The sequence below is a fragment of the Pipistrellus hanaki genome (assembly GCF_964339955.1).
Source record: "Pipistrellus hanaki genome assembly, chromosome: 7".
In the NCBI taxonomy this organism is placed as follows: Eukaryota; Metazoa; Chordata; class Mammalia; order Chiroptera; family Vespertilionidae; genus Pipistrellus; species Pipistrellus hanaki.
This window is the reverse complement of record NC_140509.1, coordinates 46,687,392-46,697,592: the sequence shown is the minus strand read 5'-3', so window position 1 is coordinate 46,697,592 and position 10,201 is coordinate 46,687,392. Positions and strand designations below refer to the sequence as shown.

At 36.2% G+C, this 10,201-nt stretch overlaps 1 protein-coding gene across 1 annotated transcript in view; it reads right to left on the bottom strand.

The window, feature by feature from the left end:
* Positions 1–3,324: 3,324 nt before the first annotated feature.
* Positions 3,325–10,201, bottom strand: part of FHL5 (four and a half LIM domains 5) — a 32,198-nt gene continuing 25,321 nt past the window's right edge. Inside the window, exons 5-6 of the mRNA XM_084890805.1 lie at positions 8,253–8,439; positions 3,325–3,960 (exon numbers count right to left, since the gene is read on the bottom strand). Of these exons, the coding sequence (XP_084746931.1) occupies positions 3,797–3,960; positions 8,253–8,439 (351 nt within the window). The 3' untranslated portion in view covers positions 3,325–3,796. The remainder of the gene's footprint in view (positions 3,961–8,252; positions 8,440–10,201) is intronic.

Here is a 10,201-nt window from a genome sequence, read left to right as displayed (position 1 = left end):
ATTCAATTATGTCTTTTTTCATATTAATGCCCTGAAATAATATCTAAACAGGTAGTTAATTTGGGTGTTGTAAAAATGGCTCAGTGATTGAGCAGCAACCTATGACCCAGGAGGTTATGGTTGGATTCCTGGTCAGGGCATATGCCCGGGTTGTGGGCTCTATCCCCGGTGGGAGGTGTGTACAAGGCAGCCGATCAATGATTCTCTCTCATCATTGATGTTTCTATCTTTCTCTCCCTCTCTTGTCCTCTCTGAAATCAATAAAAAGTTATATATATTTTTAAAAATGGCTGGGACAAGAAGGTAAAAGTCATCAGGCTCCCTTATGTAAGAGAAGTAAAAACACTATAAATTATTTCATAACCTTCCTGTTTACTGCACAGATAATGCAAAAAAACATAGATTAAAAACTTGAGAAATATGTATTATGCAAATTTATTTAGCATAAATAGTCTGAAAACCACAATATGTAAAATAAGTAAAAACTGTTTTATTGCAATAACAAACACCTGCTGATTGCTGAAACTAGTTTGGCTCAGTGGATAGAGCGTCGGCCTGCTGACTGAAGGGTCCCGGGTTCGATTCCGGTCAAGGGCATATACCTTGGTTGTGGGCACATCCCCAAGTAGGAGATGTGCAAGAGGCAGCTGATCGATGACTTTCTCTCATCGATGTTTCTAACTATCTCTCTCCCTTCCTCTCTGTAAAAAATCAATAAAATATATTTTTTTAAAAACACCTGCTGATAAATGTATTTGAGAATAATTTATGTGCTCAATCAAATATATCTAAAACATATTATAACAATCATTTTATTATTTAAAATATGAAGTGTTATTACTATGTCAGTTAGAATAATAAGTATTTTTTCCTTAAGTTAAAAAATGGTGTCACTAACATCAGTCATCTTTTTGGGTTGATTTTTCATTTGTGGTACTAAATGTTGTGATGGTTTTTAACAATGACCATTATGATCAGTATCTCCAATGCACAACAGAGTTGGAAGATTTTTTTTTACAGTTATAGTGACTATGTAAGTTTTGAACTGATGATGGTAGCATTATCACACTTCATTTAACCAATGGGCCTGGATTGTTCCAATGTCCATTGGTTTGAGAAAAAAATTGAATCCGTGGGCACTCTACCAGTTATCATGGAAGCAGAAATTCTTTTCTGCCTTTTTTGTCATCTTTAATCTCAACATGACAACATAAAATATTTTGATTTGTTGTCTTGCATACACATTTATATTGACAGAGAGAGGATCCCTTGGCCTGCATTACTTACTGTTTTTATCTTTTCACTTCTTTTGCCACTAACCACACATATCATTGCATTAAGATGCCTAGCCTTTGGACCTTGTCCTCTTCAATTCCAGGCCACACAGAATCATCAGTATGATCTTTCTCAAATACTGTTGTGATGCTTTCTCCTCTATTAAGAATAGTTAGTAACTTTCTATTGCATGTTGTATCCGAACTCAATGATAGTATAAAGTTTTTACTGTTACCATTGCATGCATATCAGTCTAATGAGGCCTTCCTTCTTGGTTGTTTTGCATATGTGTGTTGTGTCTACATGGCACCTTTTATAAGCTGTAGGGAAGGATCTTTCTATCTGACATTCCCACATTTCCATAACCTGACCTCCCCATCCCTCATCCCAGAACCACAACAGCTCAAACTCTACCTTTGTGCACAGACATGCCTAATACATATTTGATGACTGAACTACATTCTAAATATAGAATTATTAATATGCAGAAGTATATATACCAGAGAATGATAACATCTCTGCCTCAGCAATGGTTCTGTGAATTTTAATTGTACAGATAGAATACAAGCCTGATCACTCACCAATCCCATAGACACCCAGCAAAATGCCTTCATATTACCAATTGTTTAAACAAGAAAACATTACATTTTGCATATTTACATGTAATTGGTTAACTGAGAAAATGTTACAATGCTGTATCTCTCTCCAGACTTAGAATGACTTGGTTTTCTAAATATGTAATGTACTCTTATTTTCTAGATCCTAGAACAAATTGGCATATTTTGTTCCTTACCTGTTATGTGAAATTTTAAACAAATCGGGAAAAATATGGATGGGTTTTTCTACATTTTATAATGTAAAAGTAAGCAAATATCTTGGCATTGTTAATATAAAGGGGAGACAATTATTACTTTCACATAGCCTTTGCAGCTTGACCTTTTATTAGTATCTCCAAGTTGTTAGCATCTCAAATGTCCTTGCATTTTAAACTATTTCAAAACTTGTCTTTCCATAACAATTTTAATTGAATCTCCTGGGATGCCATTTTAATCATGGTAATCAGCCACAGCATATAATTAGATTTCCATCAGAGACGCTGATGCTATGGAGTAATATGGGAGTAGATGCATAAAAGTTACATCTAGGTGGGCTTCTTCTCCAGACCTCCCCGCTTCCCACGCAAGTGCACGTAAAAAGGTTGGTAATTAATCACAGAGAGCAGAGCTTGCTTTCACTTGTCCCACACGGCGTGGAAAGTGTTGTCCAGGGCAGCTAGACTTTTCACTAAGGCCGCTATTGCCCTTATGACCAACCAAAGAAAACAGACTTATTTGTAGAATGACTGCTTAGGGGTGAGAGTGCACCCTTTGGTCATGCCAGAGACTGAAGCTCTGGGGTGTGGCTGGCATGGGTGAGGTGGGGGGCACAGGTGAGGAGGAACAGTGAAAGGGCTCCTCCGTAGCCCACATTGCTCTACTCCACTGAGTTACAGGTCCTGAATTACCAGCGGTGAGTTATTCCTTTTCAGTTATTAATATTAGATTTCTTTAAAGCCTGCTTTTATGTCTTTCCATTAATCATCTATGTAATTTTAGAAGTCAAAATGCATGAGGCTCAGAGCTAATTATGCATTCTATTATGCCTTTAGATATCTGGATGAAAGTCATGTTCCAACACCCAATCCCTTCCCTAAAACTAATTTCCACAAGTGATGATTTAATGATCTATTTACTTTAAAGGTTTGCCTTGGGGACAATGATTATTCTGGTTAGCTAGCTTGAAAGAATAGACATTTTCTCTCATGAAATATGTAAGTCTTTAGAAAAATTATGTGGGCTTTGAAAATACATTTAATAAAACATGTTTTGACTATCCCCAGGTAGAGAGAACCCATTATATTTATATAGCGTATCAGAGCCGTTGATTAGCCACGGGAAGCAACGAGCTGCGGAAGCAGTGTGGATGAGGGCAAATTGCAGTTTTGTTTTTCAAAGCCAGTATGTGCGAGTGGAAAAAGAATAATAAAATGACAGAATCCTTAAATGTGCTGATTGCTGATCAGTTTTCCCGGATCACTGTTTTATTATTCATATCACCATACTTATCACTAGCTTGCCAGGAGCACAAACATCAGTCTTATGTATGCCTTTTAATTTGATCTCTTAATTCCTTTTTATTCTGTAGTTTTGAATGACATCTGTCTTCAGTACCAACATCCATGACTTCTATGTACAGGTGCTCTACTTGGTTACAATATTCTCCTATTACTTCTAACAGCAGAGTGCAGTATTTTGCAAGCAGAGGTTCCTTTTGTGATTTAGTATATATTCATTTCTGTGCTTTTTTTTTTTTTTTGAGCTCTTATAATACAGTTCAATCAGAATGCGTGCAAAACCCTTCTGCTCTGCAGTTTACATTAATGTTTCCTAAAACTCAAGTCAGAGATACGACTTCAACCAAGTTCCGGATTTAGTGAGAACAAAAGCAAGGTGGATGTTAGGTAGGGAAGGACGGTCCCCGTCTAGATGTCGGTCTCCATGCCTGAGCCACATTTGCGGCAGAAGATTTCCTTGTCCTGGGTCAGGAAGCCTTCCCCCACCAAGGAGACCGAGCACTTCCCACAGTTAAAGCATTCGCTGTGCCACTGACGGTCTTGAAAGCAGATAAACTTGGCACCTCTGAGACCTGTAAAAATAGAGAAAAAGAATAATCTATTCCTTCAATGAATAGATGGAGCATTCAATCGGGACCTCTTTTAGGAACTAGAGATGCAGTAAGATTACACTGAGGCAAGTAACTCCAAAAAGGAATGCTGCTCCCATTGCTCTGTATCCATCTGGGAATGTCACCCAGACAACAAGTTCCCCAGAAGAGATCCAGTCGGATTCCAAGTGAAAGCTTTCCGTTATCTACACAAGTAGGTAGAATTTGGATATAAAAAGCACATAATTTTGGAAGCAGATAAGGACTGCTAAGACAGGTAAGGAAATACAGTAGTGCACTGGGAATAAATATTCAAATAGAGATATCTTGTTCTTTTCTCTTGTTGTGCCCTTGCTTTCTTAGAGACAATATTTGTATAAAATGAAATAAAATTGTACTTCATAGCCTGATGACTTTAGTTCTTGATGACTTTTAGTTCTCCTCCTTCTTTTTCCACATTTAAATTTTACTTAGGATAAAGTTCTATGCTTATATTGTGGTTTGGGATACAATTTCCAAATGCCCCAAATCTAGACCTTTATCCAGATTATCAGGTAGCTAGCCTAACATGATGATCTCATTATCTTGCCCAGAGATAACTTCAGCTTGTGACAAAGATCTGTGGATCTGATCACTCTGAAACCATGCTATCCCATGATTAGCTTTTAAGAAGTGCCTTGTCATCCTTCAACCTGTTGGGCCTCTCTGGAGCCATAGTGTTTGAAGAAAGGTAGAATTTGAGTCTTCAGTGGACACTATCTCTATATCCTTAATATGAATCCAAGACAGAGTTCAAGGAATTAGTTTTGAGAAGTTATAGAAAAGAAGAAAGGTAGGAATTGGAATATCCCTAAGCTTGGGTCTTTATTTATTTGCCAAGTTTTTTTTTTTTTCCAAGTGACCTTAAAACTGTGAACTTCCTGTGATTTGTATTATAGAATGAAGCTAAAACAGTCCATGTGCTTATTCACATATAATTTCTAAATAGTCCATTTGGGATGGTAAAGCAGAAAGAGTGAATAAGCATTCTATTTCAGATAAACTCTCCTTAATATTATAATGAACTTCTATTTCCACCCTAGAAACATTATTTGATGTCTTTACATATAATTTACTAATTCATAGATAGATTTATATAAAATTATTCTACTTTCCTTGATTAAATAAATTTATAGCTTGCTATTTTTGATGCTATCATCACTTTCTAATAAGAGTAAATCAATAATGAACCAATTAATTCCTTTAATGTTATCCAAAACATTGATAAGCTGATTGCAAGAATGATGTTCTCTATAAATATAAATCATCTCTGTTCATAAAACTAATTATTACACATTTAGAATTGTGATGCTCATGAGGTTTTCTTGAGTTTATTAGTAAGCCTGTACAGTGGCAAAAGTAAAAACAATTCTAGAATTTAACAAAGAGGGGAAAAATCAGGAGCATTTGGTAGCAGGAATTTAAGAAAGGCCTGACTGATCCTGTTATGTTTATAAATTGTTTCAATTTTAGATATGCTTACGCCCTCAGGCCATGAGGGTTGTCTGCAGTAAGAGAGTCATACAGGAAACAGGTCTCCAGCACTTGTTTTTATCTGGCTTCATTTACTTCAAAAAATTCAGTAAAATAAGAACTAACATTGATTGAACACTTAAAGATGAACCCATCAATATTCTAAGCCCTTTCCATGTATTACTTCATATAACTCTCACCTCACCTTTATGGGGAAGATGTTATCACCAACCCTACTTTGCATACAGAAATTGACAGAGGGGTTCAACTCTTTGCCCAAATCACCCAGCTCGCAAGTGGCAGATTTGGATTTAATCCAAGGCCCCCTGGTTTCAGAGCCTATGTATGCTTTTAACCCCACTAAATTAAGCCTGAATTTATCTTTTGTAAAAAAAAAAAAACATAATCTGAAACATTAGCATCCCTTTCTGAAGAAATCATAATATTTGAAACCCCTTTTAGTTAAAATAAACAGAAGTGAAAGAAAGCTAAAATGTAATCCTGCTCAACTCCTTATTTTGAAAATAAGGCCAATGAGGACCTCAGAGGTGAATTGTTTACCCATTTTCACACAATAGTCAGGAGCAGAGGCAAGACTAAGGTATGTGATTTACTCTCTAGTCCAAAGTACTTTGCACTACACCAAGTTACTTCATTTATCCCCAAAAGTTTGAAAGGTTACTCTTATCTTAGAGGAAGAAAAAATATATTTTTACATTGGGTTTGTTCAGATGGCTCAAATTTGTTGTGATGGGGTTAAAAATTTTTACCAGATGCCTTAGAGATTTAGTTAACATAAAATAGTATTTTTAAAGCATTCTAACATACGATAGTTCCTTACAGTGATATATTGTTTGCTTGAATGTGCAACTTTCAGAAGAGATGATAGTATAAGAATTCTCTATGGAATGTTAGTTCAAATAGCTCAATTTAAAAGAAGCACTACTCTAGGACATATATAATAAGTATAAGAATTAGATAAAAAAAAATATTAAAGCAAGTTGGAATTTTATTACCTAGTATCTCTCAGTTACAGAGCCAAAAGGAGATTAAGATAATTATCAAAAGATGAGTTATTCTACATTAAATAGATAATCTTGGATTACTTTTGGGTCAAATCTCTGGTTCCTGATCATCCTTATGTGACATCCAGAAAACTGGTTTTTCTGTTTGAACCTTAAAAAGCTGAGTTCAGTGATCAACTTGCTACAATCCATCAGAAAAAAATTTCCTAGTCACATGAATCTGTTATGGATCAGAACTGAAACTGATCAAGTTCAGGGCTTGTGTAGGCTCTTTACAAACTAGTATTGGCCAGTTGGGTTCCCCCAAAGTTTTCAAATCTATTTTGAGTTGTGTGATTTTCTAATTTTCTCATGGAAGCTCCCCCCCCTCCCCTTTTTTTTTTTTTTTGACTAGTTCAAGAAAAGTGTTCTAGAATAAGTCAACTGAATCTGTTGGGTTGTGATGGCAGAATCCACGAAGGAGGTTTTGGAGCTCCAGGTACTATTACATTTCTATAAGACCCATTTTCTAGATAAAATCAGGGCAATAATGGCTTTTTCTCTTAACTTCAGGAGTTGTCTGATGTGTAAAACATTCATGAAGATTCAACTTTTATTTTGTGAAACATCTGAAGATGGAGGAGAGGGAGAGGGATACAGTAAACTTTAATTCCATGTTACATAAACTGAGCAAAAATATGAAATATTGTCTAAGAATACTAGGCATGGAGAGTTCTCCCACATCATTCAGTGACTATAAATTACCCAGCAGAGTGATGGTGGGTCTTCTCAGAGGCCGTGCTAGCCTTAGTTCTTTAACTACAGGGTAAGCATGTTAGAAGGGTCTCTGAGGAAAAGGCAATGCTTTGTTTGTTGCCTTGAAAGCCTATATTTAACACAGATTGTTTACCACTTATGTTATTTTCAAATCATGCCATGTGTACTTTTGTTTCTGCGGCAGAATACTATCTGGTTTTATTTTATCTATTCATGATTAAAACTTAATGCATGGGAAAAGAGAATAGTACACTTGTTAGAAACATTTTAAAATGAAGTATAATTAATTCGTAACCTACGCTACCCTAATTAGTACAGCTTTGGGTTTCGGTACAATACTTACATTTAATTAAAACTTTTCCCATTTTTAAGGCCCTTTCATCCTTGTTTGGAATTAAGCAGGATTTTTATTTTCAAATATCCCTTCCTTCCAGTCGAATCCTTAAAGGTCCAGCTCAGACCAGGCCTCCTCATCAAGGTGTCTATGTCTCAGCTCATTCTGTTCTCCTCTTCCTCTGAACTTTTCTTTTATTGAGAGTCAGTACCATTACAGTTAGCATTAATAATCCTCTAGAGCAAGGGTGGGGAACCTTTTTTCTGCCAAGAGCCATTTAGATATTTATAACATCATTCACAGGCCATACAAAATTATCAACTTAAAAATTAGCCTGCTATATTTGGTCAAACATATACTTAACTCACCCCTAATGCCTTGACAAGGCCAAACCAAATGATTTCATTGGCCTTATACCAAATAATTTCACAGGCCTCTAGCGCATAGCTACCCTAATTATAATCTATATTTGTGTGGAAGGGTCTGTGTAATAATAATGCTTATATATTTGTGTCTATCTAGAAAAAAAAACACAAGAAAAATATTAACACCCCCCACCCCCCCTTTTTCCCCCCAGAGTGAACTATATAGCACTTATGTAGCCATAACTATCTCATGGAAGGACTGTATTCAACTAAAGAACTCACCAGTAATGGGTTTGGTGCAGGCTACACACTTTTTGGCATAAAGATGGTTGTAGCAGTCCAAGCAGAATGGATAATCATCTCTGGACATAAACTCTTCATCACAGAGCTCTTTCCTGCAGCCGCTACACAGAAAACACTCTTTATGCCACGGCTGGTCATGAAATGTTATCCAACCCGAAGTTATCACCTGCCAAAGGATCACAAAAAAAGTAATGACCGTGGGAGCTGTGAGAATTCAGACCTTGTGTGATTCTCTTCTATGTCCACAGGTGATTCTTTGGGCTACTTGGTCATGTTGTGTCAGGCTGTCCTTTTCCTAAGATTTTTTTGGATGGATATGAGAAGCAAAAGGCTATAGAGATATGAACTGGGGATACACATCCTAATTTTTCTCCCATAATGGAGCAGAAAGGAAACAGGGCTATAATGGACCCATAAAAAATGAAAAGAAGTCGGTTGTTGATTTCTTTGCTTATCTTCCTATGACTTTCATGTTGGTCTTCAAAGAGCTGCCAGTAGATCTAACATATTTCCTATGCTCTGTTCTTATTTCCATGTTTGCCTTTTAAGGATGCGGAATAGGACACTTTCTTTCCTAAAGGCTTTCCTCCAAGCTCAAGAATATCCAGCAGTAACAGCCCTGAATGGAATGGGTAAGTACCATCATCTGTTAGTAACGAGCTAAACTTCTTAAGTATTTTTGTTTTGTTTTTTCTTCAGCCCTGTGCTAAGTGGGTGGCATCCTCTTACTATTCTCAACATGCCAATGCAGTTTTATCTTTCCCCCTTATGAGATGAGTAAGTACTTGGGGGTAGAGTGGTTGTTCCTTGCCAGGGTCACACAGACCTAGAGCTAGCATTCAAGCCTGCACAGTCTGATCCCAGAACCCATGTGTTTAAACATGAATACAATATTGAGGCAAGATAACATTGCAATGGTAATCAGTTGATAAGTCCTTGTTGAATGAGTGAATAAACACCAAGGGGAAGAGTGTTTGTGAAGCAATTCCAATATTGTATCTAGCACAAATAGGATACTGTGGGCAACAGTGTAAGTTTTCAGCTTTAAGACTCTAAGAGCACTGGTTGTACATTGATGTGTGATGTGCTTTTGTCAGAGATGGTTATTATTCCTCCATAATGTTTTTTTTCTATACCAGTTTACTCCTTGGGTTCTACTTTTTAGAAGGCAGAGACATCTTTCTTTGGGATAATAGAGGTAAAAACTATGTAACAATTTTTAAGTCATAGCACCTTTCAGAACCATGGCTATTGACCTGCAGTAGCTGTGGAACTTGGCATGTGTTAATGTAAGTGTCTTAAAATGACTGAAGCAACGTTGTAGCTGAGATGGTTCTTATAACCTTTGTATTTCAATGAAGTAGATAAGCTATTAAAATGTTATTTGCCTGTAATATAGGGTTTTAAAATGATTTTTCTAAAGATATTTTAAAATATAACAAAACATCTTAAAAATTAAAGGTATTATGAAGAAAAGTTATTGATCCTAAAAGGAAAAAAAGAAAACTATTCTAAAATAAGTAAACAGGATACATGATGATGTGTGTGAAAACAAGCAATTTCAAATATTCCCTACTGACTTGAAATGCCTTAGAGCAGGCACAGTGGAATTCATGATTCCTTTGATTTGTTTGGTTAAATGATTAGCAGGGAATGCTTAAAAGATTCAAACTTGAAAAAAAATGTGTTCACAGCAAAGTAAAACTTGATATGTACAGCAAAGACTGTTTAATTAGGGAGAAGACACCCCGGGATATTAAAACAGATTGCTTGTGATCATGTCCCTTTTGAAGAGGCAGGTGGGCTAAAATGAAGTCTAATATGTAAGCTCAGTTTTTGCCACTGATAGATGCCAGGATTTAGATCATGCTTCTTCTCTGACAAAGTGGAGGCAATAATAATTTTACATTTAGTATATGACAGCTGAT